General features: G+C 37.0%; 3 protein-coding genes and 1 long non-coding RNA gene across 4 annotated transcripts; 3 read left to right on the forward strand and 1 right to left on the reverse strand.

Annotated features, from left to right (window-relative positions):
* Positions 1–6767: 6767 nt before the first annotated feature.
* On the forward strand, positions 6768–7976 carry LOC129721396 (28S ribosomal protein S2, mitochondrial). The gene is made up of 3 exons (XM_055673912.1): positions 6768–6969; positions 7027–7089; positions 7152–7976. The coding sequence occupies exons 1-3, from the start codon at positions 6930–6932 to the stop codon at positions 7769–7771; spliced, it is 723 nt and encodes a 240-aa protein (XP_055529887.1). The 5' UTR covers positions 6768–6929; the 3' UTR covers positions 7772–7976.
* LOC129721395 (tRNA-splicing endonuclease subunit Sen34) lies at positions 7843–9191 on the reverse strand. Its single transcript, XM_055673911.1, has 4 exons — positions 8895–9191; positions 8495–8842; positions 8337–8444; positions 7843–8284 (listed from the first exon to the last, which is right to left on the reverse strand). Exons 1-4 carry the CDS (start codon positions 8950–8952, stop codon positions 7947–7949), a joined length of 852 nt encoding a protein of 283 aa, XP_055529886.1. The 5' UTR covers positions 8953–9191; the 3' UTR covers positions 7843–7946.
* Positions 9192–9655: 464 nt separating this feature from the next.
* LOC129721397 (uncharacterized) lies at positions 9656–14380 on the forward strand. Its single transcript, XR_008727390.1, has 3 exons — positions 9656–9826; positions 14169–14277; positions 14333–14380. It is a non-coding gene; the product is annotated as an uncharacterized LOC129721397 (long non-coding RNA).
* A 2133-nt stretch (positions 14381–16513) lies between these two features.
* On the forward strand, positions 16514–18551 carry LOC129721399 (RNA-binding protein 28). Its single transcript, XM_055673915.1, has one exon. It carries the CDS (start codon positions 16650–16652, stop codon positions 18513–18515), a length of 1866 nt encoding a protein of 621 aa, XP_055529890.1. The 5' UTR covers positions 16514–16649; the 3' UTR covers positions 18516–18551.
* Positions 18552–19313: the final 762 nt, after the last annotated feature.

A 19313-nucleotide genomic window follows, 5' to 3' on the forward strand; every position in this document is an offset into this window, starting at 1 on the left:
CCAGCTGATATATAAAAATCAGAAAACCGTTTAAAACGTTAGGATCCCATTATCCAGTACCTGATAACTAGAGATACTCAGAGAGAGAGATAAGCGATGAAAAAAACCGCCAATTCGGCAACTAGGTTTCACTTGCCAGAGTTGCCAAGGCGCAATGTTGACTATCTTTTTCATTTGACTCGTTATATGGTAATGGTGAAAGCCCTGGGAAACAATAAAACGCATCACAAAAACCGTGAAGGTGGTAAATTTAATGTTGGTTAAATCATGATGTATAGATACATGGTGTAACGGTTTGATCAAAAACTAGGCGCGCGGTGAGGTAGTTTTTTTGCATTGGAGGGATGGAGACGAGACGTCGCTAAGTGACAGCCAGCAAATTTTTATATAACAACAGTTCATTTCATTTCCCTTGTTATGGTGGTTGTTTCTTATTAAGAGCCCCGCTTTAAGAGGCCTGTTCAGCTGTTGAGAAGTTTGCCGAGATAAATTAAGTGTGTAAACTGAAATGGGCCGGTTGATCACCCCCGTGATTTGTTCCAGTAAGCGCTAGCAGAACAAAGCTGGTGTTACTTTATCCACTGCAGCTGAGTTATTAATTATTGTTTATAAACAATTCGATGCCACGTCAACTATTTTTTCAACATGGCTGACTATGCGTTTTGACATACCGTTACACCATGTATTTATACATCATGGGTTGAATCTTATATACTTTCACCATAATTGATCATTATTTTGTTGACCATACAAAAGGTTTGTGAACTACCAGTTGAAAATCACTGTTATAAAGCAATTTTGAAGCATTCTCAATTCATTGTTTAGCAAAAGAACATGAAAAACGTGTGAAAATAAAAATATCCTCTATTGTATCTGATTGCAATACCTCTCAATGTGTTACCCTTCTTGTTCGTTCGGCTCGGATTTTGACATGTTCGTTTGGCTCACAACATTCTCTTCGCATATCTCTCCCTCTGAGTATTGCTACTGATAACTCACTTTTTGACATTTTGCATAAAGAATACCAAACTGAGTAGATCCTAACCAGATTAGAGTCAAAATAAAGCAGCGTGTATGGGCTAAGTGTCAAATTGCCACAAATGCAGCCACAAGCAGGGATGCCACATGTACAGATTAATCTGTATTTTACAGATTTCTGGCCGAGGTATCGGTACAGAATCTGTATATTCAGATATACAGATTTTCGTCGAAAAGTACAGATTTACAGATTTTCCGAAATTGACATTAATTATTCAAAACAATCAAAATTTTATTTAATTAAATAATAAGCAAATTGAACATATTTTCAACTCCTCACACGTTTTAAGCTAAAGACTTTGTTTATGTACCATAAAAACTTAAAAAATACAAATTTCTTTATGTTTAAACAATACAGATTTTTTTACAGATATTTTTGTTCCAGATACAGATGCTCAGAATTTTTCAAGGGAAAACACAGATTTAAATGTGGCAACCCTGCCCACAAGTTGTATCCATTAGCATTGGGCGATACGACGGAGAGTATCGATACTTCAGTATCGATACCCGAAGAACCAAAAGTATCGAGATACTCAAAATATCGGTCAAAAAGTATCGATACCAAAACTATCGATACCATAGCTGAGATCATTTTTTGAATTTTTGATAAATACATTTACTCAGGGTGGCCACTTTACCGGAAAAACGGGAAAAGCGGGAAAAAGCCGGGAATTTTAAATCACCGGGAAAAAAATACGGGAAAACCGGGAAATTAGGCTTCACGCCGGGAAAATCATCCTCCTTCATGTCTGCCGCTTTATTTGTACAACAGTTTCTGAGGAAATGTCAACATGAGACCCTGTTTTTTTTATGTTTACCTAACTGGCATGATTCTGCCGGATAGGGGAAAGCTGGTTGTTGGTTTCAGTTAAAGTCGACAGCGGCTTCGCAGCAAGATCTGCGTCAAATAAAATCAGGCTTGATCAGGTGGATGAATTTACTGTTCCGTAACATATATTGTCAGATTTTAAAGAAGTCAAAAAGTTATCAGCGTCGCGGGAGGCGTATTGAAACTTCTTGTGAATAGTGTTCGACATCGCATCGGGGAGAATCCGGTCAAAAGTCAAATAGGACCGGAAACTTCGAGTCTCGATTTTATTTCGAACCGGACCAGAACGGAGCTACCCGGTTTGTACTTCCCGATTTTTGGTATGATTTTAACCACAAGCAGCAAAAAGCAGCAAAAAAAATTTTTTTATTCTGTGTTGGACCTTTTGACTACTTGATTTTGTTGGGGAAAGACGCCACCTTGAAGTGCTATTTGTTAAAGATTTCTCAGATTTTTTCTATATCAAAAACAAACAGTAGCTAAATTTTTTTTTTTTTCAAATTGTTTATTCAGAGTGTCAGTTGAATTTATTTTACGGACCATGACAAAATTTCTTATACATTAAATTGACCCCAGCCCGAAAATTTTAAAGTCCCAGGATCGAAGTTTTTCGAAAAAAAAAATTGTTTTTAAATAACAGATCTCAACGTTTCATGCATTTTGCAAAATGCATCTAGACAGTTTTATGTGCATTTTTTTCATTGGTCACTCTGAGGCTCTTCTTCCCAAAGTCCGCTTGAAGTTTTGCCTGAGGACATTTTTCTAGAAGACAAAAACTCTATGCCCCAACTCTTGAATTTATCCCACGCATTTCATTGGCATCCTGATACAGAAGCACTGCAAGCTCGAGAGAAGGTTGACAGAAGGAAGCAAAGAAGCGCGAGAAGGCAAAGATTGTCAACGATTTGGAGATAAAGAGGGCGAAAATTGTGCAGCAGATTACCATGAAGGTACTTGCTAAAGTCGACAAACAGCTAAACACGATGAAGGAGGAATGTTTTTCATAGTTTTGTAACACTAGTTTTGCAAGGCACAAATAAGCATGTGAAAATTGATTTTTTTCTCATATGTTTTAAAAATAAAACACCGGGAAATTTCACTAAATATCATCGGGAAAACCGGGAAATTGAAAATTGATATTGAGTGGTTCGCGGATTCAGTGATTCGCGAAAATACAGCAAAACTATTTGCTGAACAGAAAACAGTAAATGAATGGTTGCTGGAATCCAGCAAAAGAATTGATATGTCAAAAAATTTACGTCAAGCTGTCATTAGTAAAACGCGCCAAATCGCTGTGCAGCTGGTACGGGATCATCGCTAAGCTCCTGATAGCGAATATGGGACCATAGCTAAGTCCTTGTTGGGCTAGATGAACTTAAAAGTTGAAATGATAATCATACATCTCTAGTTCAACAGTAATTTGCCTATGATCCGATGGGCGGATGGAATCTGGTGCCTGACGGAAACATGGTTCCCTTGAATTAACTGGTTAACCAGCAAATTGATTTATGCTTTGCTGAATGAACAGCAAATTGTCATAGCTGACAACCAGCAAGTTGTATTTTGTTTTACCGAACATGCAGCAAACGACCTGTCACTTTTATGCAATTGAGCTTTACTGAATAATTAGCAAATTTCATTTTGCTGAACAGATTGCTGGAAGCACAGCACACCAAAAATCAGCAATCAGCAAGAATCTTCTAAGATTCTTCCTAAAATAAGATAATTGTAATTTTATTATTCACACTATTGTACTATTGAAAATAGTTAAACCTTGTCAAAACGAAAAATTCGACCTCTGATTGGTCGTTATATGCTTGCTTCCCAAGCACGGTCGACAGGATCATATACCTTGCAATTGAAAACATGCTATTTGGCCTGTATAAGAGCCTGTTTCAACCGGAGCCGCTCATAATAGTTCTAGACAGCAACAACAGCAGTCGTCCTTTCTTAGCAGCAGCACTAGCCCTGTGGTTGGTCACCACGTCTCAGCAGCAGCGCGGTTCTTCTAAGCGTGTGTCGCCAGACAGCCATTATTCCCCCCGTGTTAGGGCAGCATGAAGATTGCCATCAGGAAATCCAATTTTGGAAATCAAAATGCCTTTTTCAAGGCGAATTAACAAGTCATTGAAAGTTAATAATTTTTGTCAACGAAAGCAAGCATTCTGTGTTGCATCCTAGCAATTTAAATTTGTCGCACCCGTCTAATTTACTGAATGTGAAATAGCTTCCACAGTGCATGTTGTCCGTGTATCTTGATTCCCCCAACGTTAGGGCAGCTCAAAGGTTGTAATTAGCAACCGATTTTGAACCGCAAAATGCTTTTTTTTTTTCAAGGCAAATAAAAAAATAATTGAAGGATATTAATTTTCTGCCATCAACAAAAGCAGACATTCTGTGCGGGATGCAATCAAATTCTGTTGTAGTTGTCTAATTTTTACTTTTACTTTATTTAGTAAACCCCCCACTGTAGGGGCAGCGCAAAGGCTGCGATCAGCATAACCAACTTTGAATAACAAACTGCCCTGTTAGACCGCATTCACAAAGACAGTTAGTTCGACTATGCAGAGCTAATATGAAGTCGATTCAATCAATCAGCAGTAACAGAATTTCGTCGTCTCCCAGTTGCCAAGTTGCAACATGATGCAACACGCAACAGCGAGCAAACGAAATCGCTTGATGTTACAAACCGCAATAAGATACGGGTTAAAACCGTTGCGTGTGTGAGAGCACCATCGGTGTTTATTCGCTGGATACAAAAATCAAATGCGTATTGTGGAATAATTTGTCTGAAGAACATTAGGGAATGGAACAACTGAACTGATAGGGCGTGGCCTATTACGTAGCACCCTTCGGCTATAAAAGAGTGTTTCTGAAAAAACTAGCTACATTCATTAGTCGGAAGGTGAGCTGGATGGACCGTCTACAACGTTGACAGCAGCAGCAGCAGATATCAGCACTCAGCGGTAACAGAATATATCAGCGGTTTGCGCCTGTGGCTGCTTTCAAATTAAACAAATCACTTGCCCTGTGGTTGGTCACCACGTCTCAGGCCTCTGCCTGAGAACGAACGCCAACGCGAGCGATCGGGCGAGATTTTTGCCGTACATCAGTCGGCACTTCCTCTAATGGAAAAGTTGGATAATTTTGTTCAGAAGAATATTAATGTCGGTAATATTACAGAGCTGTGATTGCATTATATCCGATATGGAATTGAACAATTGTTCTTTTGAGGACAAATAAAACACTTAATTTGAAGAGTTAATAGTTTTGGGTACCTTTAATTTGGGTACCACTAGCAGTATGGTAACAGCCTCAGCGGTAGGTGCAGCCGGTACTTCCATGAGGCGGATGTTATAAGGAAGTAAATGGAAGCGGCATGGCGAAACAGTTCGGGTGTGCTTAGACGCGCGTCATTTTTCGTTGTTGATATTATTCCCCACATGAAACGAAGCGCTTTCGTACGATAGCGGCGGTATTAGCGGTAGATGCATTTTCCAACACTTACCCCACTAAAGCCGTGTCTAATTTTCAATGTGAAAACACCTTTCTATTGTGTTGGCCGTGCACATTAGGCCTCTGCCAGGCTAAACGCGAAAAGCGGCGTGAACCGTTTCGCCCGGTCGTAAGTTAATGTGCAGCCGTAAGTAGAGCTGTGTAAAAGTATTCTACTTCAACCTCGAGGTCGTGGCTTTGCACACAACCCTCCTGTGATTTTTCTAACTAAGAAATATTGCAATTTTTTTTTTCACTTGTACTCTAACTTGTGTCGACGGAAAGCATGAGTTAGTTTCCGCTTGCAAATATTCGATCTGAACAGTATAACCAGAAAACTTATATTTGTTTTTAAAATACAGTCAAATTTCGCTCGTTGGACTATGTTTAGTTGGGCTACGTTTTAGTTGGGCTCCCGCTCGTTGGGTTATAGCCCAACTGAATCGAAGCCAAACATCATTTCTGATAACGTTGAATTTCGTTTGAGGGATTTGTGGATGCATTTTAACGCAGAAAGTAGAAATAATTGAAATAAAAACAAATGAAGCTGAGTATAAATGTAAACAAACAATATTTTAATCAATTGTCAGAGAAACAATATAAGTTTTGTGCCTTAATAATGCAACGTAGAGCTATGCCTATTTTTGAAAGTATTTGAGAACACGTTATTATTGAGCACTCCTTTTTGGCTTTAAATGTGTGGCTTAAGTAAAACAAATTTCGAATTTGGCCCTATGCTGCGTTTGGCTCAGATTTTGACAGTTCGTTTGGCTCACAACATTCTCTCTATCTATTTCTCCATCTAAAGCCTGTAGTACACTCTTTGTCTAATGGTCAAATTTTTGACGTTCTGACATAATGGTCAAATTTATTTGACATCATGGTTGTTGTTTGCCCGTGTTTACCTCATGTTAAAATTGGAGAGTGACAAATAATTATCTTCGACCAAATTTTTATCTGTCAAAAAGTGCTAAATATTTGACGCTTGGTCAAGGAGTGTAATACAGGCTTAAGTTTTGCTAGTGCAAATAGACTTGTGCGATACTTATACTGACAGTGGCAGCTTTTCAGTGGTTCCAGCTCGTATCAACTAGCTGGCATCTCCATCCGATTTGCTTTGCTTTATCGCAGCCAACATCGCAGCGGTTCTACGATGTGTGGGCTCCACTGACGCTGACAGACAGCATAACATAGCGTATCAAAAGTGGCGGTGATCTCGTGTACACATTGAGATGTTAGCCCTTGTAACATGTAAGCTAGCTGGTCCGTATGCATAAAAGAATATCGATACAAATATCGCGGTTCTCAGTATCGATACGGTCGAGTATCGGACGCTTGTGTATCGATCCAAAAAATCGAAATATCGTCTCAAAAGTATCGATATTTTCAATACCGATACAATATCGCCCATTGCTAGTATCCATTGTGTTTGGGCCTTTATAATAGCAAAACCCGCAGAGCACATCAAAAAGAAAATTATCAAATATTGTCAGTACGCGTGCTAGTTTTGTTATAAATTATTGTTTTATATCAAAAATAAAAGTCTGCAGACATATTTTAAACCAAAATGTTACTCAGGCCTTATCTGAAACGTCGAACCAGCTTTGGTAAATATCAATATGCTTAAAAAGATTTCGTCATAACTTCCTATAACATGATTTTAGCTGGCATACGTAGTCTTTCAATACAGGTGAAACCAGTACAATCTACTGCTGTTGCTGAAAAAGGTTCCATAGTAACACATTACACAGGTTTCATTAAATTACGTTCAAAAATAAATTTATTTCAGATAACGAGATCTTCCAACACCCCGATTACTTCGGTATTCATCGTCTGTTTACTGTGGAAGATCTGTTTAAAGCAAAAGTACATTTTGGTCACAAAGAAGGCACTCTCAATGATAAGATGAAAGGCTATCTATACGGTAGTCGGTTAGGACACTGTATAATTGATCTTGACAAGACCGCCGAATATTTGAGACTTGCACTGAACGTTACAGCACACATTGCCTACCGCGGTGGAATCATACTGTTTCTTAACCGTAGTGCCCAGAACGGGCATATAGTGGAAAGAACGGCAATGGAATGTGGCGAGTATTCGCATACAAGATTTTGGCGTGGCGGTATTTTCACGAACTCGAAAGTTCAATTTGGTGCAGTAACTAGGCTTCCAGATTTGTGCGTATTTTTAAATACTCAGAACAACGTTCTTGAAATGCACAGAGCAGTGCAAGATGCGGCTAAAATGGCTATACCTACAATAGGTATTGTAGATACTAACTGTAATCCAAACTTAATAACCTACCCTGTTCCCGGAAATGATGACACCACCTCGGCAATCGAGTTGTACTGCAAATTGTTCAAAAATGCAGTTTTATTAGGCAAAGAAAAACGAAAAGAATCGCAATAGGTAATTTAAAGAATGTAAATAAAATTGTGCGTTTAATCGGGATAGTCATCATAAACAATTATTCGTTCAAATATGTTCACATAGTAACGATTTTATAAATGAGCTTAAAAAAATAATTTTTTTTTCTGTAGTAATTGTAGCTCAAAAATATAATTCAGTTTTCTGATGTAATTGTTCATGTAATACAAAAGGTATTTCCCTCCCATTCCATAGTTTGATAGCAAATTGTACCCTGACAATTTTCGTACGCAAAGACACAGACTTTATTAACCACAACGGATAAGCGGCAGCATCGTATTAAGTATTTTAAATTCGTTTTGAGATTGGAGTTTTTAAGAACATGAACCATATGTGAGGCATGATAGTAAAGTGGGTCTCCAGGATAAAGTAGAAAATCACATCCGAAGGTATCGCCTCCCGTAATGTACATTTTTTGTTTTTCCCAAATATCCTTGAACACTTTGTATTTAACTTGTTCTCCAGCCGATAAAAGCAAAGTCGTAGATGAAGGTTCTTAAAAAATATATGGTCATTTAAAATTCTATGTACTGACGTTTGATCTTACCTTTTAAAATTGGGTGCTTCATTGGTATTTGAATTAATCGAGTGATGGCCGCTGTTTCTATTTTTTGTTTTTCTTCGAATATCAGAGTAGCGGGGTCAATATGAATGTCTGTAGCGATAATTTTTTTTTAAATAGTTAACTAATATTTTTATCGTTACCTGAATCTTTGCTTCCGGCTTTCAAAAACTTTTTTCGCTTTCCTTCAATTATTTGCGGTAATAGTTTCTTAAACTCAGAAAGTCTTTTTTCAACATAAGGTGCACGTTGTTCAGAAGCTTGTTTTTCGATCAGATTGTGATAGCTGGACTTATTCTTCTCCTTCGGACTCTGCATAAGTTCGGCCGTTCGGTTGTGTACTGTAATTATTTGTTTTTCGATTGCCAGTTTCATTTCATACCGCGAAAGTACAGCTGGCAGAGCAGAAATATTGACATTCCTTGATTTAGAAACCGGTACTCCAATCAAACATCCAACAATACGATGAGTATAACGAAGTTCCAAGTAATCTGATTTTCTTCGATTATTAAGGTACCTTTTCATGGTCATAAAAAAACTCACCGTCAACATTGTATATGAAGCCTCGATCCTGTTGAAGAAATACCGGAATTTTATGCATTCTAAATTATTTGTGTCGACCTGTGCTGAAGTACAAAGTTTGCAGCTTTTTTCGATTACATATTCGGAAAAATTAAAATAAAATAAAAAACAAAACAACGCTCTGCCTGCCCCGCCGGCTGCTCAACATATACACGCTTAGCCATTTTCTCTTTAATGGGTAAGAGGTAAATACTCAGTTACGTATTTATATCATTTATATTGCGCACTTCCCACCAAAATGGACTGCACAGTTTGAAAGCAGAGTTTATAATAAGAGTCCCGCAAAGATGAAACCAAAGGAACCAAATCAGTGTCAAACGAGGGTACCAATCGAGCAATGTAAATAAACAAGGTGATAATGTTGGGAGTGGATGAAAAGTGTTGTAATTGAGCGTAATAAAGAATATGTGTTTTTCCGAAGTTTTACTTACACATTTTAATCCAACATTAAACCTGTACACTGGTTCACTTAAATTTAACAAAACATCACTGGTGTAATCTTTCAAAACTGTGTACCTTGTGCAGAATTTCGAAAAATGATATTCGCTTATGCATGGTGAAAAACAGAACTGTATAGTTCTTGGCAACAAACGGCACAGAAACTGTGTTGCCGAAACGATAGATTTTCTCTTCGCGCGACTCTATATACACATAGACTCTGTTTGAAAGTGCAACAACAAAGAAGTATTGTTGTAGGGCAATGATTTAGTGCTTACTGGTTACTTGGGTAATCACGAAGTAGTCCGGACTTATTCTGACCTAAATGCTTGTATATATCTGATATAATGTTGAAAGGGGGAATAGCGAACTGATGAAGTGCTGCAGGTGGCAACCATTAATATGCATCACTAATGTTGATTTGAAGCACCCATGAGATTTCTCTTTTCTGACATGTGAGTTAAGAAAACAAACGAAAAAAAATTTAGAACCTTTATTATTTGGTGTCTGGAACGAATGCAAAAAAATATTCAGAAGGAATACATATGGTTTATTTTGTGCATGTGTTCTTCCTCAACATCGTTTGGAATTCAACAGGGACTTTTTTCATCTTCTGATATTGACGGTTCAGAAACCACGGGCTCAAGAGATGTAGATCCTGGATCCAACTCACTAGTTTGCAATTGTTTTGCATTGGGTATTTCGAAAAGTTTCATGCTTTCATATACTTGAACTTTGCGTCGAAAATTCCCACTCCTTAGGGCTACAGACGGTGTTATGAATAGATACGCAAAGAGTGAGGTCGAAAACTCCAAGTGAACCGTCAAATCGAGCCTCCAAGTGTGCAAAGTAAACAAACTCAGGAGTGTTACTTTTCGTACAGAATGTGTATTGTAATCAGTATAATTGTTGTGAACCACGTGCAATTATGGTTTGAACGGAAAATGTGTTTAATATGCTTGTATTATGAGTGATGTATTGAAAATTAAAAAAATGTATAAACAAGCTTTGAAACTCAGTTATATATCCTTACAAAGTTTCGGAATTTCATTACACTTTCTAGTGCGTATGAGAAGTCATGCGAAATTAAATGTGGTTGCCAGAATTGTTTGGAATAGAATATTAGCAAAGGGTTGCCATATTTACTGCTTTTCTTTTTGCGTATCTCTTTCTAACACAGTCTCTACTTAGGGCATCCTTAACAGTGCGCTTCTATACCCCGTTTGGCAGCGCTCTATCATCACTTCATACCGTACCGGTCGCTGCTAAACGCGCTAGAGAAATAGTAGCAGGGCCTCCGGGAAGCATCGCGCTCTCAGATTTGGCAGCCCGGTAACAGTACTGCTAAAAGTTTATGCTGGATGAAACGTCAAACAGAGACGATAGCAACGACCGGTGTGAAAACGGGTGAAACGGGATAACAACTTAAATAGTAGCGCACTGTTAAGGATGCCCTTAAGGTTTTTTTGAAGTAGAATACTTCTCTCAGGAAGTTCGGCTACATAGGGATGTGAAATGAAAATCTAAAACCGAAAAAAGTAAAAAATATGTCCAATTTAAAATGCTAATAAATCGGTTAGTATTCGATGGATTTCCTTCGTTCTTGCAGCAAAAGATTGGAAAATCTTCTAAGATTCTTCCCAAAATAAGATAATTGTAATTTCATTATTCACACTATTGTACTATTGAAAATAGTCAAGCCTTGTCAAAACGAAAAATTCGACCTCTGATTGGTCGTTATATGCTTGCTTCCCAAGCACGGTCGACAGGGTCATATACCTTGCAATTGAAAACATGCTATTTGGCCTATATAAGAACCTGTTTCAGCCGGAGCCGCTCATAATAGTTCTAGACAGCGACAACAGCAGTCGTCCTTCCTTAGCAGCAGCACTAGCTCTGTGGTTGGTCACCACGTCTCAGGAGCAGCGCGGTTTTTCTCAGCGTGTGTCGCCAGACAGCCATTATTCCCCCCGTGTTGGGGCAGCATGAAGATTGCCATCAGGAAATCCAATTTTGGAAATCAAAACGCCTTTTTGAAGGCAAATAAACAAGTCATTGAAAGTTAATAATTTTTGTCAACGCCAGCAAGTATTCTGTGTTGCATCCTAGCAATTTAAATTTGTCGCACCCGTCTAATTTACTGAATGTGAAATAGCTTCCACAGTGCATGTTGTCCGTGTATCTTAATTCCCCCAATGTTAGGGCAGCTCAAAGGTTGTAATAAGCAACCGATTTTGAACAGCAAAATGCTTTTTTGAAGGCAAATAAAAAAATAATTGAAGGTTAATAGTTTTCTGGCATCAACACAAGCAGACATTCTGTGCGGGATGCAATCAAATTCTGTTGTAGTTGTCTAATTTTGACTTTATTTAGTAAACCCCCCACTGTAGGGGCAGCGCAAAGGCTGCGATCAGCATAACCGACATTGAATAACAAACTGCCCTGTTAGTACGCATTCACAAAAGCAGTTACTTCGACTATGCAGAGCTGATATGAAGTCGATTCAATCAATCAGCATAAACAGAATTTCGTCGTCTCCCAGCTGCCAAGTTGCAACATGATGCAACACGCAACAGCGAGCAAACGAAATCGCTTGATGTTACAAACCGCAATAAGATACGGGTTAAAACCGTTGCGTGTGTGAGAGCACCATCGCACAGTGGTCCAATAAGGCAAAAAGTGGAACTTAATTCCATATCGCCTTTTAACTTCATCCTAGCTTAATAGTGTCTTCGGAGCAATTGTTTGTATGAATGACCCGCATAATTGCAAATTGTAAAAAAATATTAAAAGTTTACTATACTAAAAATAAAAAAATTAACTTTTTTGTGTTAAGAGATAGAAGAATAGTTTATTCAGCAAAGTTGTAGAAAATTCAAAAATATGAAACTTTGTTGAACAAATGAAAATCCTATCTTTTTTCGGTACAAAGTTATGAAGTACATTACATGGAACTTATTTAAAAGTTAGTTTTTTGTACTTAACTTTAGTTAGTTGCATTTTATACGAAAGTGTAGTTCGGAGGAATTGTTAGGGCACACAAAACAAACATTTTTGCCGAAGACTATATATCTCCAGGAGTTTTCTTTACAAAGTTATATCATATTTTAGCTTATTTTTTCGATAACTTCAAGAATGTATAGGTTAAAAAGGGGCAAGTGGAATCATGATGTCAATAGTTTTTCTTGAAGTTAAGCTGAAGTACTATAAACTTTAGGTTCCATTTGTCCCAATCCACCCATTTTAGAGTACGGCGAACATATGTCACAGTAGGTTTTCATATATCAAAAATACTAACTTTTTTGTGTTAAGAGATAGAGGAATGGTCTTTTCGGCAAAGTTTTAGAACGTGCAAAAATATGAAACTTTGCTGAACAAACAAAATTTCTATCTTCATTGGGAACAGCGTTACAGAGTATTTCATGTAAAAGTTACTTAAAAGTTAGTTTTTTGTACTAAACTTCTGTTAGTTACATTTTACAAAAAAAAACGTTGTTCTACAAAAGGATTTTGGCATACAAAATACACGTTTTTGTTGAAGGCTACACATTTCCAGGACTTTTCCTTACAAAGATATAGCATAATTCAGCATATTTTTTCGATAACTTTAAGAACGTATAAAGGAAAAAGGGGCAAGTGGAATCATGATGTCAATTTTTTTTCTCAAAGTTCAGCTCAAGTGCTCAAAACTGCTATAAGTTCCATCCGTCCCAATCTACCTAATCTTTATTCTATACGTTGTTGAAGTTATCGAAAAAATATGCTGAAATGTGCTATAACTTTATAAGGAAAAGTCCTGGATATGTGTAGCCTTCAACAAAAACGTGTGTTTTGTATGCCCAAATGCTTCTTCAGAACAAAGTTTTCTTGTAAAATGTAACTAACAAAAGTTTAGTACAAAAAACTAACTTTTAAGTAACTTTTACATGAAATACTCTGTAACTCTGTTCCCAATGAAGATAGAAATTTTGTTTGTTCAGCAAAGTTTCATATTTTTGCACGTTCTCAAACTTTGCCGAAAAGACCATTCCTCTATCTCTTAACACAAAAAAGTTAGTATTTTTGATATATGAAAACCTACTGTGACATATGTTCGCTGTACTCTAAAATGGGTGGATTGGGACAAATGGAACCTAAAGAAGTTTATAGTACTTCAGCTTAACTTCAAGAAAAACTATTGACATCATGATTCCACTTGCCCCTTTTTAACCTATACATTCTTGAAGTTATCGAAAAAATCTTTATTACGCTCAATTACAACACTTTTTATCCACTCCTAACATTATCACCTTGTTTATTTACATTGCTCGATTGGTACCCTCGTTTGGCACTGATTTGATTCCTTTGGTTTCATCTTTGCGGTAGAGTCAGCTAGCTGGCATCCCGCCATGTTTCGAGGACTAACATCTCAGCGTGTGTGTAAACGAGATAGCATATCATCGCCACTTTTCATATGCATAACATAGCATCTGTCAATGGGGCCCGCAAATCGCGGATCCGCTGCGATGTTAGCTGCGATGAAACAAAGCAAATAAGATAGAGATGCCAGCTAGCTGGGTAGAGTGCCTATATATAACTACACTTAGAAAAAATGTCACGATTACTTCAAGTGTTTTTGCACTTGACTCAATTCGTCACGTCGAACTGCAAGTTGAAGTGATTTAGTGTTGATTTCTCGATGATTACCACTTTCCAATGAAATGATCTTGCGTTGAAAACTGGTTAATGGAAATCACCATCGTATTATAATGAATATCTCTAGTATTATCACCACTGTTTAAATCAATTGAATTACAGCTGCAATTCCAATTGACAAACCTCAAAACCATGAGGCGAAACAAAAATAGTGACGATGGCGAACGGTGCAAGCAGCACATTTACCCAGAGATCAAAAATTTATTTGAGCGTAAGTTTTATTGAATCCTTTAAATTAAAATAACAATAAAACGACTCTTGTACAGATCCTGAAAGCGATTGCATCGATACAGTGACAGGGATCATCTGTAGGATTATCTTATTATTAAATTAAAAATCTAAAATAAAATAAAAATGAAAAATCTAAAATAAAAAGAAGTCTCTTGAATTTATTGTGAATTTATATAATTATCGAATTGACCTCCGTATCTCAAACATAAGCATATCAACAAAGATGAACATAACAACAGAAAATAAAGTGATTTGCTTTTGATTTCATCGTTCTTTGTATTAATATATTTCGGAAGATTTCAATTCAACTCTGAAATGTTAGGCAAGTAGTGCGAATTCAACAGCAAATCCAGGGGGGATCTATCTGTCAAACATCGTACAACCAACATATTCGGCAACATAGCGTTTGTTTTGGTTTTTGTTCTTTTTGGTCATGAAATTGATCGATGTGAAATATTATGGAATTGGTACTTTTTATTTTCAAAACTCGAGAAACCGCGGAAAGCTTTCATGAATGTGTTGTGTAGCGATTTTTCCCTCATTATTGTTCATAGTTATAAACATCATGGACCAACAAACGTCATGGACCATAGTTGATCTGCGATAACGCACACATATATGAAATTTGACAGCAGTGAATCCCCTCTGAGCAAATCACTTTATTCGACGTGATTTTTATTTACAGTGTAGAGTGGCGCCGTGTCATCCAAAGTAACGCTGGTAACACTGGTAACACTGAACATCCTTTCTCTTTTCCCCACAAGTGTTTAATAGGTTGTTTGCTCAATTGGAACGACACTGACAGATAATTTTTATTCCAATTTTGACAGTGTCGCCACTCTATATATTTCGAGGGAATGCCTTTTCCTATCCCTCGCTGTACATTTGACAGAGTATAACATCGAAGATTTCATTATTTTCATTATTTTGCTGTTTCGGCTTAGCCCTTGCGCTTCTTAATTAGACAGAGTGGATCTGGTTATTATCCAAAATAGTGATGTAATCTAAGTGAAAAACTCTTGCAAACACAAGCAAGAAAACAGAAAAGACCAAAAACATCAGATGTGACGTTTCTATGTTGTACTCGATGTTACAGCTCATAGCACATTCCCTCGATATATTTACAGGCACTCTACTTTGAGGGACTCTTATTATCAACATAGACTCTGGTATTCATGTGTACACGGTAAGAGTCAAAAACCCATTAATGGGTACTTTTTCAACCATTTCGCCAAAAAGTGAGCCAACCCATTCGCGTTGACGGTGTTGCTGATATTTGTTTGGTTTTTGCATGCGAAAAAGAAGGAAGGAAATATTTTTGCTTTTGTCATCACGCACATTTTGACAATTGCATATGAGAGTTCACGTAGGTGCGAACAGCCTTCGAAATCTCTTTCAACGCGAATAACCCTAATTTAGTGGGTAAACTCGATTTACCCATTAACGGGTAAACCCAATAAACGTCAAAAACTGGGTACAAAATCACTCATTTTGAGAAATGAATTTTCTCAAGGAAATGGGTGAAATTTTACCCATTATTAAATAAACAGAAACTTTGTGTTTATTACTCAAAAAAATGAAAAGAAGTGAAAGTGAAATGAATTATTTTTAATTATTTGCAGAAATGAATCTTATTTACGAAAACAGGAGTATTTTATCTGCTATCATCAATTGTCGGAATCGCTATTCTCTGCAACAAAGCCAATACCAGAAGGATAGTGAACATTCTAGACCTAATATAAAAAAAATCTCACATTGTAATATTCAATACTTGATATAACATACTGTTTACCTTGCAATTTCTTAAACGACGCAGTATCGAATCTCTTTTAAAGTCCTTCCATGGCAATTGTTGACAAATAATAAACAAAACAGATCGTAGAAGTAACGCGTGCGAACAAATCGACAGAGCAAACTAAAACGATGATTGAAGTATTTTTTCATCCATTAATGGGTAAACAAATGACCCATTTTTTTCTAAGAACATGTCTTTCTAATGCGTATAATTTTACCCATTTCACATTTTTAAATTTACCCATTTTTTTTACAGCCGCATATGACAAAAAAAAATGGGTACAACAATACCCATTAATAGGTTTTCGACTCTTACCGTGTAAAGGGCATTTGGTGTGAGCGTGTGATTTTTTTTTCAGTGCTACGTAGTCCCGAAGAGGGGTGATTTGTACAGATATAACAAGAAATCTTTAGTAGTGTGCACATAACGGACTAATGTCACCGCAAGTACCGCGTGTGTTTGTTATTGTTTTCAAGGTGTTGATTTGTTGTCTGTTTTAAAAAAATTCATAAAGAATTATCATTCATCAGTCGTCGAAAACTTCTACGGCAAACAAAATGGAACAGACGTCCAAATGGAAAACAACAATACTACCATCAAAGAGTAACATTAATAACGAGGATAAAATCAAGTTTAGCAAAACAGCCGTTCGAAAACGTAGTCGCGACTTTGCTCATCGTCAGTGTCGAATCATAGTTCGAAACCTTCCCTATAAAGTAACTTCAAAGAAACTTCAAGAAGAGTTTGAAAAATGCGGCACTATCGAAGATATCAACATTCTTAAGCGCTCTGATGGTAAACTTGTCGGATGTGCTTTCTTACAGTACGAAAAAAAGGACCAATCTTATAAGGCCGTTACAAACATGAACGGCATGATATTCATGGGGAGAAAATTAGAAGTTTGCTATGCGCTGCCCAAGGAAACATATAAAAAGATGAAAACTGAGACAGAAATCAAAACTAAAGAAACGAAACTTGACCACGATGAAGCTATTGAAACGGACATTAAGGAAAAAATTAAGGAAGATGAAGAATATGTGCAAGATATAACTGAGAAAAGTAAAGAGTTAGGAGGAATCCATATAAATGAATATATCAAACCACTGAAGTCTGATCGACAAAATAAACATACAGAAATTGAAGAAGGTCGCACAGTTTTTCTGAAAAACGTTTCTTATGACGCAAACGAAGATGATATAAAAGATGCTTTGGTACACTTTGGAACAGTAGAAAAAATCCTAATTAACAAAGAACGAGTTTCCGGTCACTCTAAGGGTACAGCTTTTGTGATTTTTAAATTGAAAGAATCGGCTGATATGTGCAAAAAACAAAGTCTTAAAGTGCAAGTGAATAACCAGTTTATTGAAATTGTTGATGCTCTTAAAAAGAAAGAAGTAAGAGACATCGAAAGTCGAAGGAGTGAAAAATCTGGAAAGGATTCAAGAAACCTCTATTTGTTGAAAGAAGGACTAATCATGGCTGGGTCGGAAGCAGCTAAAAATGTGTCGAAAACTGATATGGCACAGAGACTTAGACTAGAACAGCGTTGTGCTCAAATGTTAAAAAACTTGAACCGCTTCGTTTCGCGTGAACGACTAACAGTGCACAATTTACCGGAAAGTTGTACTAGTTCCTCTCTGCGCACTATAGTTCAACAGCATACGGGAATGAATCCTCAAGAATGTCGTGTGATGCGGGAAAATAATTCTTCGTTCGGGAATCCTTCTGGAAAATCACGTGGTTATGGCTTTTTGTCATTCAAGAAACACGAGGTCGCTCTGGATGTATTGCGGAAACTGAATAATAACCCATTGGTGTTTGGAAAGAACAACCGACCGATTGTTGCATTTAGCATCGAAGACCGGAAAATTCAAAACATCAAAGAGCAGCGACTGCTGAAGTCACGACTTAATAACCCTACATACCAGGAAAAACTAAAAAAAATAAACGCAAAGAGACAAGAAAGATTACAAATTAAAAAACAGCAAAAGAAAATGGCTTCGGAGCAATTGGCGATTATGCCAAACGCAACATTATCTATACAAAAACCTAGGAGAAATGAAAATAAAATAAGCAAAAAAGAACGAAAACGATCCATTCTCAAAAATATCGAAGAGTTCACTGGTGAAATTTCACGTCAAGGTAAAATAGGCATTCGATCTAATCGAAAAATTAATACACAAGCGGATGCGCATATGGAGAGGTTAAAGGCAGAGAAAAAAGATGCTCGTAAAAAAAGAGTCAAGCAAGAGCACGAGCGAAACAGACAATTGAAAGCTGCGCGTCGCATTAAACCAAGGCCAGCAAATTCAGCGGAACTTCAAAGAGAGAATCAATATTTTCAGGAAACAGTAGGCAAGTACAAGGAAATTATCAACCAAGCGATAGTTAAAAACAAACGTAGTAAGTGGTATAAAGGATAATACTTTTTGTAATGAAATAAACATATACTGAACTAACAGGTTGAGGTTTGTTCTTATTTACTAAAACAACTGAGAAGCAATAGTGATTGCCATCCCGCTAATTCGCCAACCCCAACTAGATTTCTGAATTGAATACTGAAAATGTTAGCATCACTGTAAATTTGGGCTGTAACACTAAATTTATAGTGGATTGTAAAAGCAAATACTTACGAAAGTAATGTGCAATACACTGATTTTTTTACGTGATTTTATTTTACACGATTTTTTATGCGATCTTCTCGAAATTACGCGATTTTCTTAAAATTATGCGATTTGTGACATGGGGAACATTTCTATATGAACCTAGATATAACACTCACACATACACGCACACACACACAAACACATCACATAGCGAGATTTTTTCAAAACGACGCAATCTTTTTTACGCGATTTGTTCAAACTTTCGCAATCTTTTGTACCGATTTTTTTGGGCGGACGTATCAATCGTGTAAAAAAAGTATCCAGTGTATATTTACATACAGGAAACGTAATCGATGTTTGCAATTTTTGCTCGCTTGCAATTTTGTTGGTTCGACGGACAGTCTACCTACCTAATGTCGAATTCGTTTTCGGGCCGGGACTACATCAAAACTACATCCCACGTGCTACAACTGTGAAATCGAATATCGAGAAATAACAGTAGCACGTGAATGCAGTGTGGTGTAGTCCGGTCACAAAAACAAATTCGACATATTCTAAGCTAAGTGTTTAAACTTTTATAGAAAAGTATTGACAGGGTTAAATTCGGGAACGGGA

The sequence above is a fragment of the Wyeomyia smithii genome, chromosome 2, assembly GCF_029784165.1.
Source record: "Wyeomyia smithii strain HCP4-BCI-WySm-NY-G18 chromosome 2, ASM2978416v1, whole genome shotgun sequence".
NCBI lineage: Eukaryota > Metazoa > Arthropoda > Insecta > Diptera > Culicidae > Wyeomyia > Wyeomyia smithii.

What these genes read in the sequence shown, in the direction of transcription:
- LOC129721399 (XM_055673915.1), top strand. Translation starts at nt 16,650, where the DNA reads ATGGAACAGACGTCCAAATGGAAAACAACAATACTACCATCAAAGAGT.
- LOC129721395 (XM_055673911.1), bottom strand. Translation starts at nt 8,952, where the DNA reads ATGCATAAAATTCCGGTATTTCTTCAACAGGATCGAGGCTTCATATAC. An exon ending in CTTCATATACAATGTTGACG is followed by an intron (nt 8,843 to 8,894) that starts GTGAGTTTTTTT and finishes GAAGAAAATCAG; the next exon opens with ATTACTTGGAACTTCGTTAT. An exon ending in AGCCGGAAGCAAAGATTCAG is followed by an intron (nt 8,445 to 8,494) that starts GTAACGATAAAA and finishes TTATCGCTACAG; the next exon opens with ACATTCATATTGACCCCGCT.
- LOC129721396 (XM_055673912.1), top strand. Translation starts at nt 6,930, where the DNA reads ATGTTACTCAGGCCTTATCTGAAACGTCGAACCAGCTTTG. An exon ending in GAAACGTCGAACCAGCTTTG is followed by an intron (nt 6,970 to 7,026) that starts GTAAATATCAAT and finishes ACATGATTTTAG; the next exon opens with CTGGCATACGTAGTCTTTCA. An exon ending in TACTGCTGTTGCTGAAAAAG is followed by an intron (nt 7,090 to 7,151) that starts GTTCCATAGTAA and finishes AATTTATTTCAG; the next exon opens with ATAACGAGATCTTCCAACAC.